Source organism: Cnephaeus nilssonii (genome assembly GCF_951640355.1).
Source record: "Cnephaeus nilssonii genome assembly, chromosome: X".
NCBI lineage: Eukaryota > Metazoa > Chordata > Mammalia > Chiroptera > Vespertilionidae > Cnephaeus > Cnephaeus nilssonii.
In genome coordinates this window covers 75,438,111-75,454,861 of record NC_137071.1, presented here as the reverse complement: position 1 = coordinate 75,454,861, position 16,751 = coordinate 75,438,111, and the positions used below count along the sequence as shown (strand labels likewise).

The following is a 16,751-nucleotide window of genomic DNA, read 5'->3' as shown; positions in this document are numbered from 1 at the left end:
AATACACTAAGGGGGTAAGTCAGAAAAGGGGAGTTGAGGGGACTGTGGAGTGAAGGTTAAACAAAAGATTTTTGAGAGTTAGTGGGCACTATGTAAACCTCTATCTTTGGCACTGAGGATTGTCCACACCTCTTTCATGAGTAGTCAAACTAAACAAAGTCACCCCAGTGGCCTAAGGAAACAGAAGAGCTGCTCGATCTTGGCAAATTCTGTCTGGACAAGTTGGGATAAGGGAGGCCAGGAAGCCCAGGAAGCCCAGGAGTTGTATACACTATTCACTGAGATCCTTCCAAAATTATTTTCAAATCTGTGTCAACATTGTCCTCAAACACAAATAATAAGAAATAGCTTTTTGCAGCATTTCTTTGACAGTAGCCCAAAAACTTGAAACAGGAGACATTGAAATTTATATAACTAAGTTGTTGTACTTAGAAAAATATAAGCCCCCCAATTTTCCATCATGCTGTAGTTCTTAGGCTTGGCCAATAGATGGCAGCATTAGAGAGAGCTGAGGCAACCTTATAGAAACACTAGCCTTAAAGAAAGAAAAAGGAAAGAGATGCTGAGGTCAGGCAGGGTGGAGCCACCTTTTATTGAGTATATACTACATGCCCAACTCTTTGCTGAGTGCTCTACCCTGATGTGACAACATGGTGAGTGAGGTGTTAGCCCCATTTTCCATTAAGAGGAACCTGAGACTGAAAGAGTTGTTCTCTTCTGGTGGTCACACAGCTAGCAAGTGGGAGACTAGCATACAACAACAGATATGTTTGTTTTCACTCCACATCACCTCCCTGAATCTCCAAGGAGATGCTGGAGGATGACCAAGCCCACCTCACCCTGTCCTCTGTATGTCCTTCATACCATCCCCCATACCTGCTCTGGCTCTCCTTTGCCAAAGTAAGGCTGTCCCTTGCAATCTTCTTCAAGGTCCAGTTTCAGACCACTCCACTCTTGTGACAGGTGTACTGTACCAAATTTCCCTAACCACATCACTCCCTTCCTGGTGCTCTTCAGCACTAACCAGGTGTCTAGGCCCTTGGTACTCAAAGTGTAGTGTATATACCAGCAGCACCAGCACTACCTAATTAGAAATGCAGAATCGCAGGGCCTACCCCAGACCTACCAAACATGTATTTTAAAAAGCTCTCAAGGTGATTCTTATGCATATTAAAATTTGAGAAGCACTGGACTAGCTCACCTTGTGTGCCAAGGGCCTTAAGTGTCTCTGGTTACAACTAGTGGATAAGGTGGTTGGGTTTCCAGAGGTGTCAACCTAGGCAGGGAATGTCAGTCTACTTGTTAGGGTCCATATCAGATTAGTGGTATTAAAGCTTAGCCCCCATTATCACAAAAGGGATATCTGTCTTTGCCTCTTCTAATTCCCACTGAGTAATGGCTCTGAACAATGAGCCTGCAGGCCCAGCTGCATGGAGCTGGGAAGGAAGAGGATGGCCCCTGGCCTAAATGCCTGAGCCCTAGTAAAACAGAGATCAACAAGGCCAGAAGAATGACACTCTACCACCCTGGGCCCCACAGAAAAGAGAGAGATGAGCTGAAGCAATGTTGTGACCTTGAGGTGGTCCGTAGGAAAGCAGTGTGAAATCATCTTATAAACAGTCAAGGAAGTGGAGACATTCAAGGGGGATCTGCTCTATGTCAGGCATACAGAAGTATTACTCTCCACAGATCAGGCCAGAGACAGAAAGAGCTGACCAGAGACCACAGCATCTCCAGGCTGGACTAAGCCCCCTAATTGGAATTGCCTGGTCTCCCATGCAAACTTTCTGCCCACCCTCCCTTAGCCCATAATGACTTACTTGTGATTCCTCTTTTCTTACCTAAGAATCCTATGAAATAATAGGCGTTATTTGGTTTTCCTCCTAATGCCCCTAAAGACTGTGGCATCTTAAAACACTCCTAGAGGGAAAGAGAATGTAAGATTCTCAATTCACTTGTGGACTGCTGCTCACGGATCTCTGTGCTCACATGGCGATGTGATGAGCAGGCAACAATGGGCTCGGAAAAAGGAGCGACTTACTTTGAATGCATCAACATAGACAGGATTGATTTGGTTTATGCCCAGGCGGAGGGGCACAATGAGCAGCAGGGGTTTCCAGGCTGGGCAGCAGGCAGAGGTGGCCTTACTGTGGTTCGAAGCATTCAGAGAGTTGGGGGGACTCCCACCGTCTGTATCAGTACTCAAGGGAAGGATGCGGCACATTTTTTCTAGAAACAGAAGACAAGAGAGCTGGGTAAATTAGGGGTATCCAACCCTAAAAGGTATGCCAAGGTCAAAACTAAGGGAGACCTCACATGACAGCCCCTGCCTAGAAGGCCTTTGCCTCTGTCTGCCACCAGGACCCAGCTCATCCCACTTCCCACAGGAAGCCCAGACCACTCTTCCAGCCCTTACTTCTCTTCCTTCTTGCAATTGAGCACTCCCTCACCTCCTGTCAGATATCATGGGTTCATTGAGAGAATTTCATTTCTCAACTAGTCTGCAAGGGCCTTTGGGAGAGGGACTGCATCTTTTGGTTTCTCTAACCCCATGATGGGGAGCACAGGGCTAGACTAGGAGACAGTCTCCACAGAAGACATGTTGGTGGTTTAATTATCCACACTGGGGTGTCCTGCAAAGAAAAGGTCTGGTACCGCACCGAGGAGCAGCAAAGATCCTCTAATTGTTTTCTTCCTTTCATAAAGCTGATAGGAAAGAGAAAAAAGGGGTGCAGGGGATGATTACCCAGGGTCCTGTGCTCCCCTAAGCTCAGTTGCCCTGATGGGGCAGGCCAGAGTCAGTGTGCATGTGTGAGTGTGAGTGTGTGTGTGTGTGTGTGTGTGTGTGTGTCTGTCTGTCTGTCTATCTGTCTCTCTGCCTCTGTCTGTGCCTCTATCTGCCTGCATATCTATCTATATATCTATCTCTCACCCCTGATTTCTGAATGGTGAGGAAGGACCTCATCACCCACAACCCAGAAAGGTAAACAGACCGCGGACTCACTGATATCTTCAATTACCACTGTGTTATCCATTGAAACATAAACAGCCAAGGAATTCCATTCGTCAAATAAAGCAAGTTTTCTGCAAAGCAACATACAATGAAGTCACAATTGAGGAAGATGGAAATATCAGCAGGAAGCAATACAATCCATGCCCAGTGTTCCTGAAGTCACTGAACACTGAGCCTCAGAGAGGTTGGGGTTCAGGTTAGCTCTGGATCCTTCAAGTGAGCGCTGGAACACTCCATGTTTAGGGACCTTGAGTATGCCACAAAGTCACAGTTTCTGAACCTTGAAAAGGAGGCCCTACTTTACCAAATGGAAAAGTCTACCTCACAAGATGATGTTACTCCTCTTGGGTTAAAGAGAAGAGTTACCAATGCATCTGCTCCCAATAAGTTTTGTTTTCTTTCCTTAAATAAAAGATATTCTGATTTATTGCTTTATTCAGTAAATGGAAACTGTTATATATATATACAGATATTTGTTTTGGAGGATAGATAATGCAGAGAATACAACCCAGGAAAATCCAGAGAGATGGAGAAAAAGAGAGACAGAGAAACAGGTGATTGCTCATATCCATCCCCACGTGCCGTGAGAATGCTGTTTAAGAACATTTGTGCTGCAAGTGGTTCTGGGTGCATGGCTAAAGAGAAAGAACATGTTGAGTTGCATGACCCAAGAGATTAGAAAGAAAGCCCCTTTGAGAGCATATCTGAGGTCTGAGCAAAAAAAGTACCATGATTATTTCTCCTTTATCTTATCTTCTTGCCAGTTTGAAAGAAAACAAGTTTAACCTGGCTACTCTGAGATTCCTGGGTAAAGTCCAGTCTCACTAGACAAAAGAAAAATCATTCTCTCCCAAACCATGGTAGCTATCAGAAAGAGGTTAATTACTATTATACTTTTATTTTACTTATTTTAACATATTATCTTCCTCAAAAATAATGATGAGGAGAATAGAAAATGGTTGCTGAATAGGCAGCAGTGTGTCCACCTCCTCCTAGGACCAGGCTGAAAAAGCAACTAAATCGGAGAACATCCACCCTGAATTAACAAATTAGACACAGCTGAGGAGACAATTGTCAAGGAAGGGCAGAAGATGCCTAGAGAATGCCGCCTGCCAGCCATAACATGCATGGAACCACCACTGTGCCCAGGCAGTAAGTGGTGCAGTACTGACCGGCAGGTTCCCAGGGGTCTGCAGGGAGCGTGCACTGACAGAGTGAGCTCCCACACCAGGCCTCCTCACCAGCCTGCAGGGACCCAGCATCCTAAGATCCAGCTCCAAGACCTCACAGTAAGTGCAAGCCAGGGTAATCCTGTGGCCCACCCATGCCCCGGACCCCAGAACTGTGCTGTTAGCCTGACCCAGAGCCACCCAGCACCTGCTCAACCCCAAGCCCCAGGACCTTCTGCCAGGGCAACCCATAGCAACCCAGAGCATGCCCCACTCCAGGCCACAGGAGAGCAGGGACTGTGTGACCCAGAGCAACCTGTGTGACCCAGAACAACTGGTGCCTGTTTCATCCCGGCCCCCTGGACATCCCTGATGGGGTGACCCGGGCAATGCATGCCCACTTCACCTCATCCTGGGAGGGGCGACCCACAGCAACCCAGTGCATGCCTCACTTAGGTCCACAGGGTAGCTCTGATTGTGGGACCCAGAGCAACCCTGTGGACCTAAGTGAGGCATGCACTGGGTTGCTGTGGGTCGCCCCCTGGTTACCCAGAGCAACCCAGCACACGCCTCACTCTAGACCACAGAACAGCGCTGTCAGGGTGACCCAGAGCAAACTGGTGTGCCCAGCCAGGTGCCAGAGGACCTCGCTGCAACAGCACTGCCAGAGGGACCTAGAGTGCCACCCTGCTATGGATGCCAGGGCCACACAGTGAATTGCATGCCAGAGGGCTCTGGGTCCTCACTGGGAATCACACACCAGAGAAACTGTGCACACGCTTCCACCACTCAGAGCATCTGAAGCAGACAACTGAGGGTCCAGATGTGAAGGAGAATGGGATACAACTCAGAGCCTAGACAATAAAGGTATGAGACTCAAGGCAGTCCCAGCCACTGGGCTAATGATTTTCAGACCATTGCCCTGATAGGGTCTTTAACTTCTCAAACTCCAAGCAAGGTACCCAGGGCCAGAAAGAGACAGCAAAAATGGAGAGACAAAAAAAAAAAAAAAAAAACCCAAGGAAAGAAAGGCTGAATTGCCAGGAAAGGAACTAAATGAAATGGAGACATGCAGTATTTCAGAAAAATAATTTAGAGTAAGGGTCATACAGTTCATAAACTGGATAGATGAGAAAATCAACAACTTACGTAAGAATCAAGAAGAAATAAAAATGATATAGCTACAACAAAAAACACAATGTAAGGTTTCAACAGTAGACCAGAAGTGGAGGACCAAATTAGTGAGTGAGAAGGCAGGGCAGAAAAAAACACACACACAATCTGAACAGCAATTAGAGAAAAAAAATTAGAAAGCCTAGAAGGAGAGCCCAAGACAGCTTTGGGAAAACATAAGAAGATGTAACTTCCATATAATAGGGGTGTCAGAAGGACAAGAGAGGAGCAAGGTTTACAAAACCTATTTGAAGAAATAATGACAGAAAACTTCCCTGATTTGGGGAAGAAAAGAGTCACAGAGAGTCCCAAACAAGATGAACCCAAAAAGACCCACACCAAAAAATATCATAATTACAATGGCAAACATTAACAACAAAGAGAGAATCTTAAATGCTGCAAGACAGACACAGAGAGTTACCTATAAGGTACCTCTCATTATATTATCAAATGATTTCTCAACAGAAACACATCAGGCCAGAAGAGAATGCAATGGAGTATACAAAGTGATGCAAAGCAAGGGACTGAATCTAAGAATACTCTATCCAGCAAGGATATCGCTCAAAATTGAAGGGGAAATGAGGAGCTTCACAAACAAAAAAAGGATAAGGGGGTTTATCACTACCAAGCCAGCAATGCAAGAAATACTACAGGGACTGGTATAAAAAAATAGAAATAGAAAGCAAAGAAGAAACACATGCATAAAGAATAAAGTGGGAGAGACAAAATGGTGGCAGAATAGATGGACGTGTCCCAATCCTTGTCCCAGAGCAGATAGAATGAGCAACTAAATCGAATAACATCCACCCCAAATTGGCAAAGTAGACACAGCTGGTGAGACAGTTCGCAGCCGCGAAGGGCAGAGGACACCTGGAGAATGGTAAAATCAGGGATCTGGGCTAGAGAGAAGTGCGAGACCTCCGAGCCCAGAGGGTCAGAGGGAAACCTCACGGCACCGAGGCCACGTCCCTGGGGACAGGCATAGCATCTGCAGGACTGCTGGTGGCAGAGGATTCTAGAATGGGTCCACAGTCACGAGACACTGATCCCAGAGGGGGCATTCTGGATGGCTGCCCAGGCCGTGCCGTGCCAGGAGGAGAGGGGTTCGCAGTGGCGCAGCTCTTTCCCCTCTTTTTGGTCTTTGCTTTTCTTCACTGAACCTAGTTCATAGGACCTTTTGGATAGGGACACTCACCCATGGCTGAGGTGCAGGTGGAGGTGAAGACTTGTGGAGTCTGGGGAGAGGCTGAGGTGAGGAGAGGGTCTGGGAGTGGTTGCCACAAATCTGGCGCTGAGTCATACCAGATATGCGGGACCAAGGCAGCCATTTTCTCCAGAAGAGATAGCCCCTCCCTCCAGTCTCCAGGCAACCAATACAGCCACACCCAGACTACACACTGAGTGGCACAAAGGATACAAAAAAATTTGAATAGTCCATGAGAGTCCACAGGGACTGGCACAAAGAGAGGCCTTCAGTCCCAGCAACAGGAAACTGAGAAGCCACAGACAGTACAAAAGAGTGGGATCTTAAACCAGCCAAAGGAATGACACTTCACTTTTTCATTTTTATTTTATTTTATTATTATTTTATCTCTTTTTTTCTTTATTTTCCTTTCTTCATTTGTTTCTTTATTTTCTATTTCTTTTCACATTATTTTTTTCATTATTCTAATTTATTTTCTTTTTATCCTATTTTTAATCAATTATTTTAAAATTTTTATTATTTTTTTCTTCTCTTTCTCTTTCTTCTTATCCACTCATCCTCTTTCTACTTACTCTATACTGAAGTGAGGTCCTCTGCATATTCATCCAATTCTTAACCTTACTTTCTGTATATAAGATTCTGCCCCGCCGAAACCGGTTTGGCTCAGTGGATAGAGCGTCGGCCTGCGGACTGAAAGGTCCCAGGTTCGATTCCGGTCAAGGGCATGTACCTTGGTTGCGGGCACATCCCCAGTGGGGGGTGTGCAAGAGGCAGCTGATCGATGTTTCTCTCTCATCGATGTTTCTAACTCTCTATCCCTCTCCCTTCCTCTCTGTAAAAAATCAATAAAATAAAATAAAAGATAAAAAAAGATTCTGCCCCCACCCTCTTTACTGGGAATTTGATGTTTGTATGTTTTGGTTTATCTGTTTGTTCTCTGGTGTTTTCTCCATATATATATATATATATATATTTTTTTTTTTTTCCCTTTTTCTTCCTTTTTCTTCTTTTTCTTTTCTCTCATACCATTTTTTTTTCTCTCTTCAATATCATTTGTGCTCTTCTCTCTCCCCTAATTCTCTTTTCTCTGGTGGTCACTTACATTGGGTTATCGGTATCATGAATACATTCATGTTTTGCTCCCTTTGTGTCATGTCTTGTCGAGGTGAATTTTATCCTGTTTGGCTAACGTGGTAGAGAGCGAGCCACATAACCAGACACCCAGAGAGGAGACTCCATCCACGAATGTGTCAATAACACTTCAGACGCAACTACAGAGGCAGGAAGAAGGTGGCAGTGAGGGAGAGAGCATGAGGGAGAGAGGTAGCAAAAAGAGTAGTGTGTGGTCATGTGGGGTGTGTGTGGGGGGGTGGGTGGGTGGGTGTGTGTGTGTGAGTGAGGCACAGTTAGATCCCACAGGACCTTCCGGGGAAGGCTAACCAGACTCGCCTAACCAGGCAGCCTCTACTACCGTTGCAAACAGTCCCAGAGCGGCCAGCTCTTCCGCAGAGCCCTTGCCATTTTGAAGGGAAGAGCTGCTGGTACTGGGAGCCCAGCCTCACCTCCAGCCAGGGTGCCCTCAGATAACACCCAGGAGTCTACAGCCACCCCCACCAGGGACCTGCTGCCTCAGCTGTGGTCCCACGGTCACTGAGACTCCAGCAACCCTGGGTGCAGTCTCCTGTGAGTTCCAAAGCGCACTACTCTCTGAAGGGCCCAATGCTTTAGCCCAGGGCACTGCAATCATGTAAACAGGAGCCACATGAGCATCCCGCTTCCATCCAAGGAGCAGCAGCCCCATGAGCAGCCCACCCCAGGCCCAGGAGCAACAGCCTCAAATGGCCTGCCCCCATCTAAGGAACAGCAGCTGTGTGAGTAGCCCACCCCCCATCTGAGGAGTAGCAGCCTACCCCCATCCGAGGAGCAGCAGCCACATGAGCAGCCTGCCCCTGTCCAAAGAGCAGCAGCCAGAGGCAGCCCGTACCCATCAGAGGAGCAGAAGCCATGCAAGCAGCCTGCCCCCATCCAAGGAGCAGCAGCTGAGCAAGCAGCCTGCACCCATCCAATGAGAAACAGCCGCACACAACTGGCACCCATCCAAGGAGCAGCAGCCCCATGAGCAGCCTGCCCTGATCTGAGGAGCAGCCCACCCCCACCCAAGTAGCAGCAGCCACACGTGCAGCCCACCCACGTCCAAAGAGTGGCAGCCCCACACAGCCTGCACCTGTCTGAGGAGCAGCAGCCCTACGATCATCCCACCCCCATCTGAACAGCAGCAGCTTTGCAAGCAGCCCCATCCCATCCAAGGAGCAGCAGCCTTGCATGCAGCTAACCCCTGTCCAAGGAACACCAGTCTCACAAAGAGCCCACCCCCATCTGAGGAGCAGAAGCCGTGCGAGCAATCCGCCCCTATCCGAGGAGCAGCATCACCGTGAGCAACTATACCCCATCTGTGGAGTTGCAGCCACACGAGCAGCCTACACACGAATGAGGAGCAGCAGCCTTGCGAGCAACCTGCTCCTGTCCAAGGAGCAGTAGCCTCACGAACAGCCCGCCCCATCTAAGGACCAGCAGCCCCCATATGCAGCCCACCCGCATCCGAGGACCAGCCTGGCCCCGTGATCAGCCTGGCCCTGTCCAAGGAGCAGCAGCCGAATGAGCAGCCCACCCCAATCCGAGGAGCAGCAGTCACATGAGCTGCCCACCCCCATCCAAGGAGCAGCAGCCACACACAATCTGCCCCCATCCAAGGAGCAGCAGCCTTGTGAGCAGCCCACAACCATCTGAGGAGCACCAGCTGCATGAACAGCCTGCCACCATCAGCCAGAGGAGCCGCTGACAACTGAGGAGCAGCTGCTGCCACAACCACCCAGGGAGCAGCCACCACCATAGGAGCCACTGCCACCCAAGGTGCAGCCCCTGCACGACTCGACAGCTAGATCTTTTGGTGAGAGCAAAAATGGATAGACAAAGAAACCCCCAAAGGAAAGAAAAGAAGGAATCACCAGAAAATCAGCTAAGTGAAATGGAGGCATGCAATATGTCAGAAAAAGAATTTAGCATAAGGGTCATATAGTTCATAAATGAGATGGATGAAAAAATCAACAGCTTATGTAAGAATCAAGAAGAAATAAAGAGTGATATAGCTGCAGTAAAAAACACCATGGAAAGTTTCAACAGTAGACTAGGAGAGCAGAGGACTGAATTAGCGAATTAGAAGACAGGGAAGCAAAACACACCCAAACTGAACAGCAATTGGAGAAAAAAAATTAAAAGACAGGAGGAGAACCTAAGGGACTTTTGGTACAACATGAAATGAAGCAACATACGAATAATAGGGGTGCCAGAATGACAGGAAGAGGAACAAGGGTTAGAAAACCTATTTGAAGAAATAATGTCAGAAAACTTCCCTGATGTGGGGAAGAAAAAAGTCACACAAGCACAGAGAGTCCTAAACAAGACGAACCAAAAAAGATCCAAACCAAGACACATCATAATTATTATGGCAAACATTCAGGACAAAGAGAGAATCTTAAAGGCTGCAACAGAGAGACAGAAAGTTATGTACAAGGAATCTCCCATTAGACTATCAAGTGATTTCTCAACAGAAACATACCAGGCCAGAAAAGAATGGAAGGAAATTTACAAAGTGATACAAAGAAAGGGACTGAATCCAAGAATACTGTATCCAGCAAGGATATCATTCAAAAATGAAGGGGAAATAAGGAACTTCACAGACAAAAAAAAAAAAAAAAAGGCTAAGGGAGTTTATCACTACCAAGCCAGCAATGCAAGAAATGCTAAAGGGACTGGCGTAAAAAGAAGAAATAAAAAGGTAAGAAGGAACACAGGCACAAAACATAAAAATGGCTACAAACAAGTACCTTTCAATAATAGCTTTAAACGTAAACGGACTAAATGCTCCAATCAAAAGACATAGAGTGGCTGAATGGATAAAAGAACATGACCCATATATATGCTGTTTACAAGAGACCCACCTCAGAAAAACGGATTCACACAGACTGAAAGTGAAGGGATGGAAAAACATCTTTCAGGCAAATGGAAATGAAAAAAAAGCTGGGGTAGCAGTACTTATATCTGACAAAATAGACCTCAAAGTGAAGGCCATAACAAGAGATAAGGAAGGCCACTTCATAATAATAAAGGGATTGATACAACAAGAGGATATAACCCTTGTAAACATGTATGCGCCCAATTTAGGACAACCCAAATGCATAAAAAAACTCCAAGAAGATATCAAGGGAGAGATCGACAACAATACAATCATAGTAGGGGACTTTAATACACCACTGACATCACTGAATAAATCCTCTAGACAAAAAAATCAGCAGAAAAACAGAAATTCTAAATGACTCACTAGATCAGATGGACCTAATTGACATCTTCAGAGCATTTCACCCCAAAGCCATCGAATATACGTTCTTTTCAAGTGCACATGGGACATTTTCAAAGACAGACCACATATTGGGTCACAAGCAAAGTCTCTCCAAATTCAAGAAGATTGAAATCATATCAAGCATTATCTCAGACCACAATGGCATAATATTAAAAATAAACTACAATAAAAACATTCCAAAAAATTCAAACACGTGAAAGCTGAATAGCATGCTATTAAACAATGATTGGGTTACCAATGAGATCAAAGAAAAAATTAAAAACATCCTGGAGACTAATGACAATAAAAACACAACAATGCAAATGCTATGGGACACAATGAAAGCAGTCCTGAGAGGGAAGTTTATAGCTCTACAGGCCTACTGCAAAAAAAGAAGAAAAATGGTAATCAATCATCTAACTCTACAAATCAAAGAATTAGAAAGAGAGCAACAAGAAAAGCCCACAGTGAGCAGAAGGAAGGAAATAATAAAGATCAGAGCAGAAATGAATGACATAGAGAACAAAAAAATTAAAAAGATCAATGAAACCAAGAGCTGGTTCTTTGAAAGGATAAACAAGATTGACAAACCTCTAGCAGGCTCACCAAGAAGCAAAGAGAAAGGACCCAAATAAACAAAATCAGAAATGAAAGAGGAGAAATAACAACAGACCCCACAGAAATACAAAGCATTGTTAAAAAATACTATGAAAAACTCAGTTCTAACAAACTAGACAACCTGGGGGAAATGGACTTATTCCTAGAAAAATACAACCTTCCAAAACTCATTCAGGAAGATTCTAAAAATCTCAATAGGCTGATAACTATGGAAGAAATTGAAGCACTCATCAAAAAGCTTCCAGCAAACAAAAGCCCAGGGCCAGATGGCTTCACAGGGCAGTTTTACCAAACATTCAGGGAAGAACTAAAACCTATCCTCCTCAGACTATTCCAGAAAATTCAAGAGGAAGGAACACTTCCAAGCTCATTCTATGAAGCCAGCATCACCCTAATACCAAAAACAGATAAAGATAACACAATGAAAGAGAATTACAGGCCAATATCCCTCATGAACATAGATGCCAAAATCCTCAACAAAATTCTAGCAAATTGGATCCAGCAGTAAATCAGAAAGATCACACACCATGACCAAGTAGGATTTATCCCGGGAATGCAAGGATGGTACAATATTCGCAAATCAATAAACGTGATACATCACATAAACAAATTGAGAGATAAAAATCACATAATCATATCAATTGATACAGAAAAAGCATTTGACAAAATCCAACAACCTTTCTTGATAAAAACCCTCAGCAAAATGGGAATAGAGGGATCATACCTCAACATAATAAAAGCCATATATGACAAACCCACAGCTAACATCATACTCAATGGACAAAAACTAAAACCATTTCCCCTAAGAACAGGAACAAGACAGGGATGCCCACTCTCACCACTCCTGTTCAACATAGTGTGGGAAGTGCTAGCCATTGAGATCAGACAAGAAGAAGAAATAAAAGGCATCCAAATTGGATAACAAGAAGTAAAACTGTCCTTATTTGCAGATGACATGATACTGTACATAGAAAACCTTAAGACTCTATCAAAAAATTATTAGACTTAATAAATGAATTCGGCAATGTAGCAGGATACAAAATTAACGCCAAGAAATCTATGGCATTTCTATACACTAATAATGAACTTACAGAAAGAGAGACTAAAAAATAAATCCCATTTACCAATGCACCAAAAAATTAAGATACCGAGAAATAAATTTAACTAAGGAGATAAAAGACATATATGTGGAAAACTATAGGACACTGAAAAAAGAGATAGAGGAAGACATAAACAGATGGAAGAATATACTGTGTTCATGGATTGGTAGAATCAACATCATCAAAATGTCCATACTACCCAAAGTAATCTATAAATTCAATGCACTCCCCATTAAAATACCAACGGCATATTTCACAGATCTGGAACTAACTTTCCAAAAATTCATCTGGAAAAAAAAAAGACCCCAAATAACCGCAGCCATCCTGAGAAAGAAGAACAAAGTAGGTGGGATCTCAATACCAGATATCAAGCTGTATTAAAAAGCCACTATTTTCAAAACTGCCTGGTACTGGCACAAGAACAGACATATAGATCAATGGAATAGAATAGAGAATCCAGAAATCGACCCAAACCAATAGGCTCAATTAATATTTGACAAAGGAGGCATGAACATACAATAGAGTCAAGACAGTCTTTTCAATAAATGGTGTTGAAAAAATTGGACAGATACATGCAAAAAAAATGAAACTAGACCACCAACTTACACCATACACAAAAATAAACTCAAAATGGATCAAGGACTTAAACATAAGATGGGAAACCATAAAAATACTAGAGGAACTGACAGACAGCAAAATTTCAGACATATGCCGAAGCAATTTCTTCACTGATACTGCTCCTTGGGCAATGGAAACTAAAGAGAAAATAAACAAATGGGACTACATCAAAATAAAAAGTTTTTGCACAGCAAAGGAAACCATCAACAAAACAACAAGAAAGCCCACTGCATGGGAAAACATATTTGCCAATGTTATCACCGATAAAGGCTTTAATCTCCAACATTTACAGGGAACTCATACAACTTAACAAAAGGAAGATAAAAAACCCAATCAAAAAATAGGCAATGGACCTAAATAGATACTTTTCAAAAGAAGACAGAAGGAACGGCAAGAGACATATGTAAACCTGCTCAAAGTCACTAATCATCTGAGAGGTGCAAATAAAAATGACAATGCGGTACCATCTCACACCTGTCAGAATGTCTATCATCAACACATCAACAAACGACAAGTGCTGGCGAGGATGCGGACAAAAAGGAACCCTGGTGCACTTCTGGTGGGAATGCAGACTGGTGCAGCCACTGTGAAGAACAGTATAGAGTTTCCTCAAAAAACTAAAAATGGAACTCCCATTTGACCCAGTCATCCCACTTCTAGGAATATATCCCAAGAAACTAGAAACACGAATCAGAAAGTATATATGCACCCCTATGTTCATAGCAGCACAATTCACCATAGCTAAGATTTGGAAACGGCCTAAGTGTCCATCAGCAGATGAGTGGATTAAAACTGTGGTACATCTACACAACGGAATACTACACTGCAGTAAAAAAGAAGGAATTATTACCATTTGCAACAGCATGGATGGACATGGAGATCATTATGCTAAGTGAAATAAGCCAGGCAGAGAACGATAAATATCACATGATCTCACTCATTTATGGAAAGTAATGAACAACATAAACTGATGAACAAAAACAGATCCAGAGACAAAGAAACATGGATCAGAATGTCAAACTTAAGGGAACGTAGGGGAGGGTGGGGGTAAGGGGGAGAGATCAACCAAAGGGCTTGTATGCATGGATATAAGCCTAATCAATGGACACAGACACCAGGGGAGTAAGGGCATGAATGAGGGGGTTGGGGGAGTTAATGGGGGAATAAGAACACATGTAATGCCTTAATTAATAAAGACATTTTAAAAAGGGAAGAAGGAACACAGGCACAAAAAATAAAAATGGCTACAAACAAGTACCTATCAATAATAACTTTAAACATACATGAACTAAATGCTCCAATTAAAAGACACAGAGTGTCTGAATGGATAAAAAAACATGACCCAAATATATGCTGTGTACAAGAGACCTCAGAACAAGGGACTCACACAGACTGAAAGTGAAGGGATGGAAAAATATATTTCAGGCAAATGGAAATGAAAAAAAAAAAAAAAAACCTGGGGTAGCAATACTTATATCTGACAAAATAGACCTCAAAGTGAAGGCCATAACAAGAGATAAGGAAGGCCACTTCATAATGCTAAATGGATCGTTATAACAAGAAGATATAACCCTGATAAACATATATGCACCCAATGCAGGAGCACCCAAATACATTTAAAAAAAAAAAAAAACTCCTGGAAGATATGAAGAGAGAGATCAAAAACAATGCAATTATGGTACGAGACTTCAATATCCCACTGACATCACTAGATAAATCCACTAGACAAAAAATCAGCAAAGATACAGCAATTCTAAATGACTCACTAGATCAGATGAACTTAATTAACATCATCAGAACATTTCACCCCAAAGCCACGAAATATATGTTCTTTTCAAGTGCACATTTGACATTTTCAAAGACAGACCACATATTAGGTCACAGGCAAAGTCTCTCCAAATTCAAGAAGATTGAAATCATATCAAGCATCTTCTCAGCCCACAATGGCATAATATTAAAAATAAACTACAGTGAAAAAAACAACAACAAACACTTGGAAACTGAATAGCATGCTATTAAACAATGATTGGGTTACCAAAGAGATCAAAGAAAAAATGAAACATACCTAGGAAACGAATTACAATGAAAACACAACAATCCAAAATTTGCGGGACTCAATGAAAGCAGTCCTGAGAGGGAAGTTTATAGCTCTATAGGCCTAACTCAAAAAAAAAGAAGAAGAAAGAAAGAAAGAAAGAAAGAAAGAAAGAAAGAAAGAAAGAAAGAAAGAAAGAAAGAAAGAAAGAAAGAAAGAAAGAAAGAAAAGAAAGAAAAAATGGTAGTAAATCATCTAACTCTACAACTTAAAACATTAGAAAGAGGGCAACAAGAAAAACCCACAGTGAGCAGAGGAAGGAGATCATAAAGGTCAGAGCAGAAATAAATGACATAGAGACCAAAAAATAATATAAAAGGTCAATGAAACCAAGAGTTGGTTCTTTGAAAGGATAAACAAGATTGATGAACCTCTAGCCAGGCTCACCAAGAAGCAAAGAGAAAGGACCCAAATAATCAAAATCAGAAATGAAAGAGGTAAAATAACAACAGACCCCTCATAAATACAAAGGATTGTTTAAAAATATTATGAACAACTCTATTCCAAAAAATTAGACAACCTGGAGGAAATGGATATATTCCTAGAAAAACACAACCTTCTAAAACTCAATCAGGAAGAATCTAAAAATCCCAATAAGCTGGTAACTATGGAAGAATTTGAAGCAGTCATCAAAAATCTTCCAGCAAACAAAAGCCCGAACGGAGCCAGACGGCTTCACAGGGCAGTTTTACCAAACATTCAAGGAAGAACTAAAACCTATCCTCCTCAGACTATTCAAGAAAATTCAAGAGGAAGGAACACTTCCAAGCTCATTCTATGAAACCATCATTACTCTAATACCAAAACCAGATAAAGACAACACAATAAAGAGAATTACAGGCCAATATCCCTCATGAACATAGATGCCAAAATCCTCAACAAAATTCTAGCAAATTGGATCCAGCAGTACATCAGAAAGTTCATACAGCATGACCAAGTAGGATTTATTCCAGGGATGCAAGGACGGTACAGTCTCAGCAAATAAATAAACGTGATACTTCACATAAACAAATTGAGAGATAAAAGTCACAAAGCCATATCAATTGATGCAGAAAAAGCATTTGACAAAATCCAACACCCTTTCTTGATAAAAACCCTCAGCAAAATGGGAATAGAGGGATCATACCTCAACATAATAAAAGCCTTATACGACAAACCTACAGCCAACATCATACTCAATGGGAAAAAACTAAAACCATTTCACCTAAGAAAAGGAATGAGACAGGGATGCCCACTTTCACCACTCTTGTTCAACATAGTTCTAGAAGTGCTAGCCATTGTAATTAGACAAGAAGAAGAAATAAAAGGCATCCAAATTAGAAAAGAAGATATAAAACTGTCATTATTCGCAGATGAGATGATACT

The 16,751-nt window shown here is 42.9% G+C and overlaps 1 protein-coding gene across 2 annotated transcripts in view; it reads right to left on the bottom strand.

Annotated features, from left to right (window-relative positions):
- Positions 1-16,751, bottom strand: part of ATG4A (autophagy related 4A cysteine peptidase) — a 75,385-nt gene that overhangs the window by 8,680 nt on the left and 49,954 nt on the right. For both annotated transcript variants that reach the window (XM_079764918.1, XM_079764917.1), the window contains exons 7-9: positions 3,005-3,084; positions 2,042-2,229; positions 1,842-1,920 (exon numbers count right to left, since the gene is read on the bottom strand). In XM_079764918.1, coding sequence (XP_079621044.1) covers positions 1,842-1,920; positions 2,042-2,229; positions 3,005-3,084 — 347 coding nt within the window. The remainder of the gene's footprint in view (positions 1-1,841; positions 1,921-2,041; positions 2,230-3,004; positions 3,085-16,751) is intronic.